The 17,846-nt window shown below is 41.8% G+C and overlaps 1 protein-coding gene across 4 annotated transcripts in view; it reads left to right on the top strand.

Annotated features, from left to right (window-relative positions):
- The window catches only part of LOC112646265 (cytochrome P450 3A12-like), a 92,170-nt gene that overhangs the window by 9,930 nt on the left and 64,394 nt on the right, over positions 1 to 17,846 (top strand). For 2 of the 4 annotated variants that reach the window (XM_025426100.3, XM_025426099.3), the window contains exons 5-11: positions 7,344 to 7,457; positions 7,718 to 7,806; positions 9,367 to 9,515; positions 10,706 to 10,833; positions 11,929 to 11,995; positions 15,374 to 15,534; positions 17,124 to 17,350. The exons of 1 other annotated variant lie outside the window; for it this stretch is intronic. In XM_025426100.3, the coding sequence (XP_025281885.1) occupies positions 7,344 to 7,457; positions 7,718 to 7,806; positions 9,367 to 9,515; positions 10,706 to 10,833; positions 11,929 to 11,995; positions 15,374 to 15,534; positions 17,124 to 17,350 (935 nt within the window). Of the gene's footprint in view, positions 1 to 6,849; positions 6,988 to 7,343; positions 7,458 to 7,717; positions 7,807 to 9,366; positions 9,516 to 10,705; positions 10,834 to 11,928; positions 11,996 to 15,373; positions 15,535 to 17,123; positions 17,351 to 17,846 lie in introns of those variants that run through there. One more of the 4 variants, XM_025426101.3, reaches the window with a different exon arrangement.

Genomic DNA, 17,846 nt, shown 5'->3' with positions numbered 1-17,846 from the left:
CTTTTTTATCCAGTCTGAAACCCTGCGCCTTTTGATGGGGTCATTAAGCCCGTTCACATTCAGAGTTACTATTGAGAGATATGAGTTTAGCGTCATCATGATATCTATTCAGTCTTTGTTTTTGTGGACTGTTCCACTGAACTTCTTCTTAAAGGGGAATTTTAAGAGGCCCCCTTAAAATTTCTTGCAGAGCTGGTTTGGAGGTCACATATTCTTTTAGTTGCTGCCTGTCTTGGAAGCTCTTTATCTCTCCTTCCATTTTGAATGAGAGCCTTGCTGGATAAAGTATTCTTGGTTGCATGTTCTTCTCATTGAGGACCCTGAATATATCCTGCCAGCCCTTTCTGGCCTGCCAGGTCTCTGTGGAGAGGTCTGCTGTTACCCTAATACTCCTCCCCATAAAAGTCAGGGATTTCTTGTCTCTTGCTGCTTTAAGGATCTTCTCCTTATCTTTGGAATTTGCAAGCTTCACAATTAAATGTCGAGGTGTTGAACGGTTTTTATTGATTTTAGGGGGGGATCTCTCTATTTCCTGGATCTGAATGCCTGTTTCCCTTCCCAGATTAGGAAAGTTTTCAGCTAGAATTTGTTCAAATACATATTCTGGCCCTCTGTCCCTTTCGGCGCCCTCGGGAACCCCAATTAAACGTAGGTTTTTCTTCCTCAGGCTGTCGTTTATTTCCCTTAATCTATCTTCATGGTCTTTTAATTGTTTGTCTCTTTTTTCCTCAGTTTCCCTCTTTGCTATCAACTTGTCTTCTAGGTCACTCACTCGTTCTTCCACCTCGTTAACCCTCGTCGTTAGAACTTCTAGTTTGGATTGCATCTCATTCAATTGATTTTTAATTTCTGCCTGATTAGCTCTAAATTCTGCAGTCATGAAGTCTCTTGAGTCCTTTATACTTTTTTCTAGAGCCACCAGTAGCTGTATAATAGTGCTTCTGAATTGGCTTTCTGACATTGAATTGTAATCCAGATTTTGTAACTCTGTGGGAGAGAGGACTGTTTCTGATTCTTTCTTTTGAGGTGAGGTTTTCCTTCTAGTCATTTTGCTCAGTGCAGAGTGGCCAAAAGCAAGTTGTATTGGGAAAAAGAGAAAAAGAGAGGAGAGAAAGAAGGAAAGAAAAGAGAAAGAGAAAAAAAAAGGGAAGAAAAAGAAAAAAAAAACGAAAAAAAAAAAAAAGAAAAAGAGAAAGAGAAAGGAGAAAAAAAGGGGGTGGGGGAAGGAAACAGATCAAAAAGCAAAACAAAACAAAAACAAAAACAAAAACAAACAAACAAAAAAAGAACCACCGGGGAGTATCTTCTGATTCTGTGTACTTTAAGTCCCTTGGCTTCTCCTGGAAGTTGTCCGTCTAGCTGGTGTTCTGGGGGAGGGGCTTGTTGTGCTGATTTTCAGGTGTTAGCAGTTGGGGGAGCTGCTGTGCCCCTGCCTGGTGCAGGGCTCGGTGGGGGTTGTTTACCCCGTGAGGCCGCAGGAGGAACAGCCCCAGTGGCGGGGCAGCTCTGGAAACCTGGATTCAGCTCCGGCAGGAACTCCGTCTGCAGGGCCTGGAGGCTCTGGGGCGGGGCCGCTGATGTGCTCAGCTGGGGCAGGAGCGTCCTCGCTGTCCTGGGCCCTCCCGGCCTCTGCCTGTCCGGGGGGGAGGCGGGATCCTGGGCTGTGTCCCGGCGCCCTGTGCTCCGGGGCCTGCGCTGGTGGATTCGCGCTCCCGGGCCGCGCAGCCCCCTCCGCGGAGCCGCCGCCCGAGCCCCTCCGAGCTGCTCCTGGAACCGCGCAGCCCCCTCCGCACGGAGCCTCTTCCTCTGCCCGAGCCCCTCCGAGCTGCTCCCGGGGCCGCGCAGCCCCCTCCGCGGAGCCGCCGCCCGAGCCCCTCCGAGCTGCTCCGGGTCCCGCCGTGCGCGCTGCAGCCCTTAGGGAGCTCGGCGCACTCTCCTGGGCGCGCAGTTGCTGTTACTGTCCCCGGGAGCCCGAGGGCATCCCCGCCCTCCTGGGTCCTGCTCCAACTCCCTGCGAGCCCCTTTCCCCCGGGAAGGTCGGTGCAGCTCCTGCTCCTCCGGGAGCCCCTCCCCCTTGGAGGCCTTTGTTTCTTTATTTCTTTTTCCCCGTCTTCCTACCTTGATAGAAGCGCGAACTCTTCTCACTGTAGCATTCCAGCTGGTCTCTCTTTAAATCTCAGGCCGAATTCATAGATTTTCAGGATAATTTGAAGGTTTTCTAGGTAGTTTGGTGGAGACAGGTGATTTGGAGACCCTACTCTTCCGCCATCTTGCTCCTCCCGTTCTTTGAGTCTTTTCACCAGCATTTCATTCTCAACAGGAAAACCATACATGTTTTGTTCAATACACATCTCAAGTATTTCACCTTCTTTGTGTGATTATAGTTGTTATTGTGTTCTTAATGTGTTTTCACATATTCATTATCTAGAAATGTGGTTGATTTTTGGTGTTGATCTTATTTCCTACATCCTAGCTTAACTCATTTATTAGATGCAGAGATGTTCTTTTTTATATCCCTCAAGATATTCTACATAGCCAATTATTTCACTGATATAGGGACACTCCTATTTTTTTATTTTAGAAAAGTATTTTATTTTATTTTATTTTATTTTATTTTATTGGAGTTCAATTTGGCAACATATAGCATAACACAGAGGGCTCATCCCATTAAGTGCCCCCCCATGCCCGTCACCCAGTCACCCCAATCCCCAGCCCTCCTTCCTTTCCACCACCCCGTGTTCATTTCCCAGAGTTAGGAGTCTCTCATGTTCTGTCACCTTCACTGATATTTCTCACTCATTTTCTCTCCTTTCCCCTTTATTCCCTTTCACTATTTTTTATATTCCCCAAATGAATGAAGCCATATAAGGTTTGTCCTTCTCCAATTGACTTACTTCACTCACCATAATACCCTCCAGTTCCATCCACGTCAAAGCAAATGGTGGTATTTGTCATTTCTAGTGGCTGAGTAATATTCCATTGTATATATATACCACATCTTTATCCATTCATCTTTCGATGGACACCAAGGCTCCTTCCACAGTTTGGCTATTGTGGACATTGCTGCGATAATCATTGGGATGCAGGTGAGGGACACTCCCACTTTATCTTTTTAATCTGCATGCCTTTTATTTCTTTGTCTTGTCTTATTGCACTGGCTAGGATTTCTAGTATGGTTTTTGAGCAAGAGTGGTGAGAGTGAATATTTTTGCCTTGTTCCTGATGTTAAGGGTAAACATTCAGCTTTTCACCATTTAACTATTTATACATGTATTTTTACAATGAAAACTATATATTTAAATGTGATGTTTTGATTTATAAAGTGATCATCACAAATGAAATGTATTGACATATCTATCACCACCCAGAGTTACTTTGTTTGTGTGTGTGTGTGTGTGCGTGTGTGGTAAGAACATGTAAGATCTACTTTTTAAGCAAATTTCAAATATATGGTACAGTATTTTAATTATAATCACCATGCAGTATATTCGATCTCCAGAACTTATTTTTCTCAACACTGAAAGTTTGTACCCTGTGATTACTATTTGCCCTCTTTCTTCCTCCCCAGCCTCTGACAGCTACCATTCTACTCTGTTATTGAGCTTGACTTTATTTTTCTAGATTCCATTTATAAGTGAGATCATGTGTTACCTGTCCTTCAGTGTATGATTTAGTTCCCTTAGTATGTAGTCATGTTGTCCACATTCAACCATGCTATTGGAAATGGCAGGATTTCCTTCTTTTTTAAGGTTGAGCAATATTCAATTTTCTTTATCCATTCATCCTTCCATTTAAATTTATGTATGTATACATGTATGTATCTGTATTTAAAATCTAGTTAGTTAACATACAATGCAATATTGGTTTCAGAAGTGGAATTCAGAGATTCATCGCTTATATACAATACCCAGTGCTCATCACGGTGCCCTCCTTAATGCTCATCACTCATCTAGCCCTTCCACCATTCACCTCCCTCTATTGACCCTCGGTTTGTTCTCTATCATTAAGTGTCTCTTGTGATTTGTTTCCCTCTCTCCTTTGTCCCCCTCACTTCGCATATGTTCATCTGTTTTGTTTCTTAAATTTGACTTAGGAGTGAAACCATATCGCATTTGTCTTTCCCTGACTGACTTATTTCACGTAGCATAATACTCTCTTGCTCCATCCACGTTGCTGCAATTGGCAAGATTTCATTTATTTGATGGCAGAGTGATATTCCATTGTGTGTGTGTGTGTGTGTGTGTGTATACCACATCTTTATCCACTCAAAAGTTGATGGACATTTGAGCTCTCTCCATAGTTTGCCTATTGTTGATAATGCTGCTATAAATATGGAGCATGTATGCCTTTGAATCTCTATTTTTGCATGCATTGGGTAAATACCTAGTAGTGCAACTGCTGGATTGTAGCATAGTTCTATTTTCAACTTTTTGAGGAAATTCATACTCTTTTCCAGAGTGGCTGCTCAAATGTGCATTCCCACCAACAATGCAAGAGGGTTTCCCTTTCTCCACATCCTAAACCAACATCTGTTGTTCCCAGAGTTGTTAATTATAGCCATTCTGGCAGGTGTAAGCTGGTATCTCACTGTGGATTTGATTTGTGTTTCTCTGATGATGAGTGATGTTGAGCATTTTTTCATGTGTCTGTGATCCTTCTGGATGTCTTCTTCCAAATAGCGTCTTTTCATGCCTTCTTCCCATTTATTAACCAGATTATTTGTTTTTTGGGTGTTGAGTTTCATAAATTCTTTATAGGTTTTGGATCCCAATCCTTTATCAGATATATAATTTGCAAATGTCTTCTCCCATTCTAAAGGTTGGCTTTTAGTTTTGTTGATTGTTTCCTTCACTATGCAGGAGCTTTTCATCTTGATGAAGTCCCAATAGTATGTTTCTGTTTTTGTTTCCCTTGCTTCCAGTAACGTGCCTAGTAAAAGTTGCTAAGGCTGAGGTGAAAGAGGTTTCTGCCTTTTATGTGCTGAGCCCCTTGTTTCTTGCTCCTGTCAAGATTTTTTCTTTGTCTCTAATTTTTTTGTCTTCAATTTTTGACAATTTTATTATCATGTGTCTTGGTGTAATCTTTTTTTGAATTCAATCAGATTGAGGACTACATATCCCAAGATTTCTAGTTTGGGAAGTTTTCAGCCATTGTTTCTTTAGGTAAGCATTCTGTCCACTTCTCTCTTCCTCTACCAGGATTCCATACTGTACATATTCTTTTATTTGATGATATCCTATAAATCCTGTAGGATTTTTCTCCCTAGGTTTTTTTTCCATTTTCCTTTACCCCACTCTGACTGGATAATCTGAAATAATCCAGGAGTGGATCGTTGGTTCAGGTACTTGAGAGCCACAACGTCAGCAATTGCATGATCCTTGACAGGAAGCACAGTGGAGGGTTCTTGTGGATGCAGTGGCTATTGGGGTCCTCAGTAGCATCATCAGATCCAGTGCTTGAGGACTAGGGCAAGTAGAATGGTGGCCAGAGTGGGTGCTACACACACACTCATCTGTGGGGGCTGAAATAAGGCACATGCTCCCAAGGGGCTGGGCTCAGTGATGGGCACATGGGTACTTTGAATGTCTGGGCTGTCTGTGTACACTCACGGGGCTGCAGGAATAGTCACTACTGCATGCATGGCAGTGGGGGCTTTTGACTGGAGTTCAGGCTGGCAGCGTGTAGATGTGAAGTTTCAGGGATTAGCTGTGGTCTCATGTGGCAGTGCAGTCCAGTGACGGGAGTCAAGCCTGGCGTCAGGGACCTGAAAGTTGCTGGGGCCTGGGCTGGTGTGGTATGTATACCCAGTCACAGGGGCCATGGCTGGTTGTGGGTGCAGATTCTGAGGCTCAGGGTGTAGGTGGTGGCACTGGCTGAGGCAACTCATGAGAGGGCAGATGGGGCAGAGCAGGACTCAGGCAGCTGGAGTCAGCAAATATGAAAGCCTGTGGGACTATCAGCAGCAAAATCTTAGAGGGTGCACTGTGCTGTGTCAGCTGTTAATTCAGCAGCTGCTAAGGCTGCTAGGGTCCTCTGCAGAGCAGGACACAAGGAACCATGGCTACTCTTGCCACTTTGCTGATACTGATAGTCCTGCCTTTCTTTGTTCCTTGCTCTGTCTAGGTGTGTCAGCTATGCCAGTATCTGGAGGTTTGAAACCAAACAGGTCATTTGTGCTGTGCCCTGAAGGGCTGGGGCTAATGACCTTTAGTCCTTTTCCCAGCAAGAGGAATTCTCTGAGGCTGGCGGGTGTCCTCTAGGTGCTGAGTAGTGCTGGCCTGACTCCTGGTATGATGCAGACAAAATGAAGCTCTTCTCCTTACTTTTCTAATGCACTTATTCTCAGGAGCTTTGCTCCACTGTGTTGTTGAAGCTTCTTAAATGGAACCTTAAGCTCTTAGGTCTATTTTGTTTGTGGATAGCTGTCTACCTGTTGTTCTTTGTGGGTTAACAGAGGCTGATGTGTCCTGTCTCATGATCTTGGTGATATCACACGAATCCTTCCTCACTGAGTTGATGTGTGCTATAAGGTTTTCTGATGATCTGTATTAGGTTGAAGTAGTTCCTCTGTTTCTAGTTCTTTTGTGTATTTTTATCATGAAATGGTTTTGGATATATCCACATTAATACAAAATATATTTTTGGAAAATGGTAGTTAGATTCAAGGTTGTTGGCTTGATAGGCCAGTCCCAATATGAGAAACAGAATTATCTGTTTCTCTTTTCCTTAGTTCCCTTTGGGGTAACACAGGGGAAAAGATTTCCATGTAACTGTATCATTTATTGAGAATAGCAAACAGATTCCTATCTTTTTAGGGTACACTGCTATTTTTGAAAAAAAAAAAAACACCATATTAACACATCTGTTTTTTGAGTTTCTCATGCTGCGGATATATGTGAAGGCAGAACTGCTCTGAAGCAACATACAGTTTGCCAGGCCATCTGGCTATCCTCCAATGCAATTCTACTCTGCACACCTTAGGAGAATGTAGGTATTATTACTATGTTGGTATTATTATGTAGGTATTATGTAGGAATGTATTAGGTATGAATCCAGTTTATTCTCCTGGAATAGTTTCCCTGCCAAATTTTCCATGCCACATTTACATTGAAAAGGAAATTGGAATATAAAGCTGGAAACAGCTACTACCCTTAGTGCTGCCTCCTTCAGCTTCACAGGAAGCTAAGCATTTGGGATAACTATCTATTGAGTATGTAGCATAGGGACTGCTACTAAGGAGACACTACATATTTGGTGAGTAATAGATGCTCTTTAACAATTTTGCAAACTGTGAAGACCTACAAAACTTATGTATGGCAAAATGTGTTTTGCTTTGACTCTAGTCCTTTGGTCCAGTGGGATTTATGAAAAGTGCCATCACTGTGTCTGAGGATGAAGAATGGAAGAGAATACGAACATTGCTGTCTCCAACTTTCACCAGCGGAAAGCTCAAGGAGGTAAGAAAAGAAGAGATCTTTTCCTTAGGAAGTAATGAATGCACCTGGGGATAATTAGAAACTAAGATGTAGTCCACTTGCAAGTGGTACTCTGCTGTATTTGGGCTTCCTAAACATGGTCTTTTATCCTCATGTCCTAGAGGAGACATGATAAAACTTGTTATTAAATGTCCTTTCTTGCTCCATGTTTGTGAAAGCCATGTCATTCTAGGACTTCATTCTCGGATTTAACTTCAGGTGGTGTTGTATTTTGTGTGTAGATGTTTCCCATCATTGGCCAGTATGGAGATATGTTGGTGAGGAACCTGAGGAAGGAGGCAGAGAAAGGCAAAGCCATCAGCTTGAAAGAGTAAGTAGGAGTGGGGCTGCTGGAATTCCAACTCTGTCACGACACTTTCCAACTGCTGCCACAGAGCCCAATTCCCACTGTTGAATTACCCCAGCAAAGAAGCTGAAGTAGACGTGTAGTGTTACAACCCAATGGGCCAGCCAAGGAGAGGTAGCTCGCCTAAAAAGGCAGAGCAGCCAGGAGGGAGAGGGTCTTCTTTTGTGTACATGAGGCAGGATTAATTCATCTGCTTGATTGTCACCTTGGATATTGGGGAAGACAAAAATATGTGCTTGGAAAAAAAGGAAACACGATTTTTCCAAATCTTTGAGTGTAGAGGGTAATGAATGGTAGTGGTGGGGACCACTTGGTACATATCGCTGGGCACTGGATGGGGCAAGAAAGTTTTCATGTGGAACTTGGGACAACTTAAATCCCTTCCTGATTTTGTTGAGGATATAAGCAAAATACTAAATATTAACTTTTATGACCACTTGTCCATCTTTCAAACACAAAAGGGAGAAGGCCTTGCACATGGGATGGGTAGGGTGAAAAAGTAGCCTAAATTGAGATATTAGCCTAAATTGAGATATATTTTATTTTTACAAAATGTTTCACTTATTTATTTGAGAGAAAGAGAGAGAGAGAGAGCAAGCCCATGCAGGGGGGCAGGAGCAGAGGAAGTAGCAGACTGCCACCCTGAGCAGGAAGCCCAAAGTGGGGCTTGATCCCAGGACCAAGAGATCATGACTGGGAAGAAGGTGGAAGGTAGCCAGTCAACTGACTGAGCCACCTGGGTGCCACGGGATATATTTTAATATTGCAGGATGAACGGATGCATATTAGGACTGTCCTGGCAAAATTAGTAGCATATGATCACTTAGCTATGGCATCCCCTAAGTCAGTTTTGGTGTGATTTAATATATATTTTTTAACTAGGAACATTCTCAGTTCTTACTTTTTCCAGAAATGGGTGAGTCCTCAGGGCAATCTCAGATCAAGGAGATGAGACAAAGTGGGTCTTTCAGGAGACTTAGCAGAGGTGGAGAAAAAAAGGATGGTATTCCTGGCATCTCAGAACAGGGTGTTGGTGTTCTGTAATGTGCTAAAGAAGACTCAGCTCCGAGAGCACAGAGACTGTGGTGAGAGAAGATCCAGATCAGTTTCACCTTTCCTGACTCCCTGAGGAAGCGTTAGTTATTCCACCATTTGTCCTGCTCAGACACAGTGATTATCCACCTTCTACTGCCCTTACTCAAAACACACTTGTGTAATTTGCCTAATTTGGGGTCTCTATCCCTCCAAGATTAAGCTCCTTGAGCTCAGAGGTCTCTCTAACTTGCCCTGGTATCCCCATCACCCATAGCACAAGGCCAGCTGTGTCACTGGCACCTCACGAGCACCTCATCAGTGAGTATGATGGCATACAGACTCTTTAGATGATCCATCAGGTGGTTCTCAAAGTGTGGTTCTTGTCTTGCCTGGACATTGGAATCTACAGGCACTTCTTGCTGCAAGCATTGGATAAGGATAGTAAAGAGGTGCTGATTTTAAGTATTCGTGTCTTTGTTTCTCTCCCAGCATCTTTGGAGCCTACAGCATGGATGTGATCACCAGCACATCGTTTGGAGTGAACATTGATTCCCTCAACAACCCACAAGATCCGTTTGTGGAAAATGCCAAGAAGCTCTTAAAATTTGATTTCCCTGATCCATTTTTACTCTCCATAAGTATGTACACTAATGTATTTTCTTTTTTTCCTCTCTTCCTTATTTGTTCCCTTCCTTCCTTTCTCCCTTGTTGCTTACCTCCCACTTTTCTACAACAATGTTATAGTTTATATCAGTATAAACTTTTTATAGTTTTTTTTATTACTATCATTTCACATACATTGAGGCCCCCTTTACAATGTATAATTCATTTTATGGTCCCAGTGTTCATCAACAAAATTGTTAATGTTGATAATGTATAATGTAAATATTTTCCCTCATTTCTGTGCTTTTGGTGTCAGATCTTAAATTCGCAGAGAAATATGAGATCATGAAGATTTATCCCTTGGTTTTCTCCTAAGGATTATTATACAGTTTTAACTTTTATATTTGGGCCTTTGATCCATTTTAAATTTATTTTATTTTTATTTGTTGTAGGAAGTAAGAATTAAACTTCTTTTTCTTCCTTTTTTTTTTTGTTTTGGGTTTTTTTTGTTGTTGTTGTTGGCTTGTTTGCATGGGACTGTTCTCTTGTTGAGCACATTCATGGAAAATACTATTTTTTTTACTTGAATGGTCTTAGAAACCTTGTAGAGATCAGTTGCCCACGCTGAAGGGGGCAATTGAGAGGATGAGCACTGGGTGTTATTCTATATGTTGGCAATTTGAACAACAATAAAAAATTAATTTATAGGGATCCCTGGGTGGCGCAGCGGTTTGGCGCCTGCCTTTGGCCCAGGGCGCGATCCTGGAGACCCGGGATCGAATCCCACATCGGGCTCCCGGTGCATGGAGCCTGCTTCTCCCTCTGCCTGTGTCTCTGCCTCTCTCTCTCTCTCTGTGACTATCATGAATAAATAAATAAAAAATCTTTAAAAAAATTAATTTATATAAAAAAAAGATCAGTTGCCCATGAACGGAGGGTATAATTTTGGACACTTAATTCAATTCGAGGGGTTTCTGGGTGGCTCAGTTGGTTAAGCATCTGCCTTTGGTTTCAGGTCATGATCCTGGAGTCCTGGGATGGAGCCCCAATATGGGCTCCTTGCTCAGCCATTGGCTTGAAATTCAAGTACAGATCTAGAGGGACTGACTCCAGGTTTCAAAGAATCCTGGTGTCTTTTAATCCTCTGATTGGTAGACCAAGTTATAATTGCTCCAGGTAAAATTTGCATTTTCACTGTGCTTTCCATTGTTCTTTTGCCTTACAGTATTGTTTCCATTCCTTACTCCACTATATGAAATGTTAAATATCTGGCTATTTCCAAAGAAAATTACTGATTTTTTCACAAAGTCTGTAAAAAGGATGAAGGAAAGTCGCCTCAAAGATAAACAAAAGGTAATCTGGTGGTAGTTACATGTGAGTGTTCACTTTTGATGTTTTATTGAAGTGTGTACATCCTAAGTGTGGTCATTTAAGTAAGTGTGGTCATTTAAGTATGTTTTTAGGTAGGTAGAGAACTGGAGGGTTTAGAGCAGGAGACCTCTAACATTTTAAGGAGAATGAAGAAGATGGAGATCAGGGAAGGAGGAAAGAGAATGAGAGAGTCAACGTTTAAAATTTAATAATAAGCATGGTACCTACTATGCCAGGCAATAAAATTTGATGAGAGAAAAAAACGACCTCTTCTCTTCAAAAAATTGTCAAAGGGTACAATTTCCTGTGTAAAAATAATTTTCTGATATTAAAATTTCCCCAGATGTTAGAGTGGCAAAGAATTCCTTCAATTCCAAGCTTCTTATCTCACACCTTCTCCAGGGGAAGGTCCAACCAGGCACCTGGTAGAGTAGAGTGTGTGTTAAATTTGAGCCTGCCATAGTTTGGAGTGGTCAGGAGTCTCTCTGGGCACTGAGGCTGCAAGCTGGCCAAGCCAGATTTGCCTTCCTGAGGCCAAATGACCAGCGCTAGAATGTGTGTAGGAGGGAGAGGCAGGGCTGGGTACCCCGGAATGTCACTGAAGATGAGTTCCAGAGGGTGGGTCATTAGAAGATGATGACACAGAAGCTGTCCCTGGACTCTGCAGAAGTCAGGCCATTGGTCTATGTGGCCATTTGTTAAGAAATGAGTCTGGGGGGCGGGGGGGAAGGACTGAAGTCAGGAACTTTCTCCTGACTTAGCAAGCATGACAAGAGAGAGAGCATGCTACTCCTTGGCCAGGGAGCTGTGTTGAAAATCCAGAGAAGCTCAGGATCAAGGGAGCAAGAACCAAGAAACAGTGGGACATAATAGCTGGATTCCTGTCAGGGAAGCATCCTGCTCTCCAAGTTTTTGGAGCTGGATGTTTTTGTTCACTAATGACTTGGGTAACACAAGCCAGACTTCTGGACTTAAAGGGGCCATATTCTCAGGAAAGAAATTAAATCCTGCATCCCTAATTTATTTCTGACTTCACAAGTGATGTTCTGTTGTTGAAAGTTCTCTTTCTGCTTGCAGCACCGAGTCGATTTTCTGCAACTGATGATTAACTCCCAGAATTCTAAAGAAATGAATACCCACAAAGGCAAGTAAGGACAGCTTAGAGGGCCAGTGATGGGAAGTCTCTGATGCAGGGGGTGGTTCTGAGGTGTGGAGGACGATTTTTAGCAGATGTAATTATACAAATCAAAGAGAGACACGTGTTCAGATACAAATGGTAATGGAAGCACGTTCCAGAAGCACACAGCCATAAGTTGGTTCAAAGCTTGAAGGGCAACCATGGACAAGGCAGTCAGTGGTTCATGAATCGCCTATTTCATAGCCTCTGGGGAGCTTGTTTCCCGTGTCAGTTCTCTGAGCCTATACCTGGAAGTTCACATCAAAGCTTCACCATATCAGAAGGCATATGGCCCCGGTATTGGTGACCTGGAACACTTGGTTAAAGTTGTGTTCATTGGCTTAATATACTGTAAAGTTTTATTTTTCATTTTGTAATTAAGAAGTGACTGGTGAAAGATGCCTTTGTGACAGTGTAAATGCTGGCCACTTTCACCTACTACTTTCACCTACTACTTCTATCATCCACGGATGCTGTTTGACTGAGACCATTATTACTAAGATGGTTCCAAAATGTTGGCTTTCTAATTCCATCATTTCTTCTATGTTGATGAGTGATCGTCCACTGTTAGGGAGCTTTTCATTCTCTCTCTATAACATTTAATTTATTTATGTCAGTATGATTTCTTATATTACTAAGTTAGTCTCCTAGCTCCTTCTTTATTTAGATCCTCAGTTGTCTCCAATTTGTCCTCTGGAAGCCATTTCAAGTGGGTTCCTATGTTATTTTTTGTGTCATTTTTTTCTTTCTTTTTCTGTTTTTATGTTTTCAACAGACTTTATGTTTTGTACAATATTAGGTTCACTGCAATGGTTAGTGACACAGAGATTTCCCATATTCCCCCCCATGCCCACCTACACACAGCATCCCCCACTATCAAAATACCTCACCATTTGGTGTATTTGTTACAATGTCCCTCAATGACACATCACTACCACTCCAAATCCATATTTACATTACAGTTCACTCTTGGTGTTATACATTCCATGGATGTTGACAAAGGTATAATGATGTTTATCCACCATTACAGTACATAGAGTATTCTGTACCTTTTCCCATATTATTTTCTGAGCATTTGCTTGCATTCTAGTGTGAGACATTCCAGGTTTCTCTGCTGTTTCCCCTGATGAGGCCTGGAATCAGCCATTTCTTCAGATGCTGTATTTCCTTTTAGTGAGCAATGATATTTAGAAACCAAAATCTGGGATCAAGGAGAGATCACTACTATAAAGCTTCTTTGCTTGTATTTCCTCTCCGTGGGCCGAGTTAAGAAATTCAAATACATTTAAACAAGACTGATGAACATAAACATTTGTATGTCTACTCATCCAGTGATGTAATTATGGTCTCTGTGTCTGAAAGAAAAAAAAAGAGCCTTGATTTATAGTTTGTTCCTATGACAGAAACAGTCCCATCATGGTTAAGTTCAGGCTATCTATGGTTTCACAACCATCTCCCAAAATTCTTGAATATTTAGCAATTTATTCTAGGGACTACAGATGGGCTTACTCCATCAAACAACTAAATTATATGTATACCTATATATACATTTATTTCTTTCTAGCTAGCTAGCTAGCTCTTCTATTTTCTAGGTTGAAGAAAATATTCTCTATATGTCCAGTTCAATACAGAACCACTACACACATATGGTTAATTGAACACTTGACATGTGGCTAGTGTCACTGAAGAACTAAATCTTATATTGTTTTAAATTTAAGTAACATTTAAATATAAATAGGCACATCTGGAGAGTGACTACCATACTGGACAGCAGAGTTGTGAAATTTGATTATCATGGGCTTCATGGCAATTGGGGGAAAGAATTTGATAGTTGAATTTATCCACACCAAATTCACAGAAAGTATGACTAGAAAATCAGAATTCTGTAGACCTTTCTTACACTCACTTTGTATTATTTTTAGTTTTGAATTTTATGTCTGTGGCAAGTACCATGTTAATTTCAGTGCCCTCAGTATTATCTAATCCAGTTCTGGTCAAATAGATTAGAGCATGACTGTGCTTAGTTTCTACTACAAGAAAATCAAAAAGGAGGCCAATTTATATTCAGGGTGCATCCATTTGCTGAGGAAGGTGACATTCAGGCCGTGATTAAATAAACATTGCTAATTCCACTCACTGGATTCTGTTTGTGTAAAGTTCATGCTGGCCAATGTCCTTTTATTGATCATTATTTCTTTTGCTGTTTCAATGCAGTTGATTAGACTAACGTCATTTACCACTCTTCTAGCATTTTGTCTCTGTCACGGTTTTATATGTATCTGAGATCATCCATGTAAAGAATATACCCCAGGTCTTCACTTAACCGAAACCTGTCAAAGGTATAATCCATGCTTCTCGAGCTAGGTTGTGCACACACGTCACCACATCTCCTCAAAACTCAGATTTTGATTTCATAGTTCTAGGGTGAGGTTTGACATTCTGCATTTCTAATAAGATCCCAGGTGCTGCAGATGCTGCTGGTCCATGGACTACACTTTGAGTAGCAAGACTTTATCTGTAGCCCAACATTGTCCAGTTAAGTTCCCACAAATATGTTTACATAAAAGATAATTCAATTTTCCTGACAGTTAAGCCTTAGCATTAGAAACTCTTACAACAAATTTAAGGTGTATTTTAGCCGAATGAATTTATATTTTTCCTGGGGGAGGGTGCTAGCCCATGTTACTTAGGGCAGAAGTATTTTTATGATTCTCCTAAGGACTTACTGATAACTCTGTGTGTGTTAGACAGAAATACCGTCCCTTGCCCTGGCAGTTACGGAAGGAGGAGCCTGCTTCCTTCCTCAACAACCTTTTCTCGCCTCGGAGGCGGAGTCAGAAAACGCGCAGGACTTTTAAACTGCACTTGCCGGGCAGCCCGGTGGCGCAGCGGTTTGGCCCCGCCTGCAGCCCAGGGCGTGATCCTGGAGTCCGTGGATCGAGTCCCACGTCGGGCTCCCTGCATGGAGCCTGCTTCTCCCTCTACCTGTGTCTCTGCCTCTCTGTGTGTGTCCCTATGAATAAATAAATAAAATCTTAAAAAAAAAAAAAAGAAATACCGTCCCTTGAGATTACCCACCTGTGTTGGTGGGGTGTGTGTGTGGCATAGGCAGTAACAGGTGTTCAAGAAGAGTAGAGACCATAGGAATAATCATATCCAGACAACTCGTGCCTCTTTTGGGCTCTGTAAGATAGACATCAGAGTAAAACGGCTCCCAGTTTGATTCTGAATTGCCTTTACATTTCTCACCAGGGATTTGGGAGTTTCAAATGGATTTGTCATCATTGAAGCTGCCATGTTTTACAATCACCTGCTGTAGCTAAAATGTCTTTTCTCTCCTTTTAGCTCTGTCTGATCTGGAGCTTGTGGCTCAATCTATTATCTTTATTTTTGGTGGCTATGAGACCACTAGTACTTCTCTCTGCCTCCTTATGTATGAATTGGCCACTCACCCTGATGTCCAGCAGAAACTGCAGAAGGAGATTGATGCGACTTTCCCCAATAAGGTGAGCAGGTCATACCTGAAGAGGGAGTCAGAATAGGCTTGGTTATGCCTCAGTAATAGATTAGCCCTCAAATCTAGTGGGTTTTCATAGCAGTGGTATACTTCTAATCCACCCTTGCTTGTCCAACATGGGTATAGTAGAGGTTGGAAATAAGTCTCTGCTCCACACAGTTGGTATACAAGGTAGAGAGGGTCTGTCTTAACCTGCATTATCTGGAACTTGAGGGCTTCATGTTGAATGGGTAACGAGTAAGTGGAGTGTTGCTCACTTGCTTTCAAATGTTTGGCTCTGAATTGATATATATCTCCTCAGTTCACAGCTCATTTGCAAAGTGAGTGTCCCTTAATTTTACAATGCTGGGAAATACGGGGGTGGGTTGGGGTGGGGGCCTATGTGCATATTGGGTGAGCAGAAAGTGTCTCTGTCACACATCCTATAGGTATCAATTCTATTATCTCCAAGTAAGAAATCAGGAAACTGAGCTACCGAGAGACACATCACATTCTTTAACTAATACATAACTAGTGGTGAAAAAGCCAAGCGAGGCACAAGGTGCTGAGATCCTTATTGAACTCTTAACCTGTATAATGTTGACCCTTAAATATAATACCAAGTGATAGGAACATATTGCCCACATTGTTTTCTGACCTCTGACTAACTTGAGTTCCCTACTCATGAAGAGAACTGGGTTATAGGGCTGGAGCAACTTATTTGGCAAACAGCGAAACCCCAAAGCAATAATGAGGAAACCCTTCCAGCAGTAGAGGGTGGGGCTGAGAATAGAATTCCAATCCCCTTAACAGTGTTCCCAAGAACTGAAATTGTGTTCTCACAACTGGAGCATCCAACCCAGCCTTCTTTGCCCTATTTGGGTTGAAGAGAACCAATGGCACCCCAAAATATTTATATTTTTATATAATATAGTATTTCTCTCTAACTCTTGTTACATAATTGAAGAACCAAGAAGCACTATATTTCAACTAAAAGAGTTTGTGTAGATAGAGGATATTTTCTGTTACACATTCTCCTTCCATGGTACAGATGTAAGGCCCCTCTTTTGAAAGGAAAGTGAGGGATCCCTGGGTGGCGCAGCGGTTTGGCGCCTGCCTTTGGCCCAGGGCGCGATCCTGGAGACCCGGGATCGAATCCCACGTCGGGCTCCCGGTGCATGGAGCCTGCTTCTCCCTCTGCCTCTGTCTCTGCCTCTCTCTCTCTCTCTCTCTGTATGACTATCATAAAAAAAAAAATGAAAGGAAAGTGACTTCAGCATATTTCAATAGTAGTAAGCATCATAGTATATTAGTCACTTTGTTCATATAAGGAAGAAACACCACTACCTAGTATTGGAAAAAGTTTCAGACCCTGTGTAGGTGATTGTTCCAGTGGTCTCCCCTAATTGTTACTATTGCACACATATCAGTGGGCCATTGAGCAGGTTAAAGGACATGGTAGAAAGTCAAATGCCCATGAATGCCCTTTACCAAAACAAGTGATTCTTCATGGTCCCTTTCTAACAGGTCAGTAGTTGTCAGTAGGAATTGGAATTTATCCCAAATCTCAATTCATCTAAATCTGTTTCTTCCTTCCAGGCAGCACCCACTTATGAGGCCCTTGTACAGATGGAGTATCTGGACATGGTGTTGAATGAAAGTCTCAGATTATACCCAATTGCTGGTAGACTAGAGAGGGTCTGTAAGAAAGATGTGGAAATCAGTGGTGTGTTCATTCCCAAAGGGACATTGGTGGTGGTGCCAACATTTACTCTTCACCGAGACTTGGATCTCTGGCCAGAGCCTGAGGAGTTCCAACCTGAAAGGTATAGGGAACCCTGAAAAGGGGAACCCACCTTCATATTAGAGGATATTCTGATATTTTCTTAGTATAGATGACAATTGTATGGTTGTACAATGATTTATTTGTACATCTTTTAATTTTCAGAAGTAATTTTTGTATTACAAAAAGATCATTGTCAAAATTTTATAAGCTGTAGAGAATATTAAAGTCATTGTCAATCACAATACATCAAGATTATGAGTAATGATACATATGTCCTTGTGGACACTTTACTATGCATATATTGATTACTAAAAATTAGGATGGCATTATATTTTTTGAGTGGCTTACTTAAGATAACATTAAAGTATAACCACTTACTATAATTGTGTTTGTGATTATATGCATATGCCATAATTAATTTAACCACTATATTATTGAAGGAAATGGTATTTTTTCTTTAAGTTTTTTAGTCTTCTTTACTCTCTGAACTTACCCGCCATGTCTCCACATTCCTTGTCTGTAAACTTGGCCGCCAT

This window comes from Canis lupus, chromosome 6, assembly GCF_003254725.2.
Source record: "Canis lupus dingo isolate Sandy chromosome 6, ASM325472v2, whole genome shotgun sequence".
NCBI classification, from domain to species: Eukaryota; Metazoa; Chordata; class Mammalia; order Carnivora; family Canidae; genus Canis; species Canis lupus.
The sequence above is the reverse complement of the archived record's forward strand: the minus strand, read 5'-3'. Positions and strand labels throughout refer to the sequence as shown.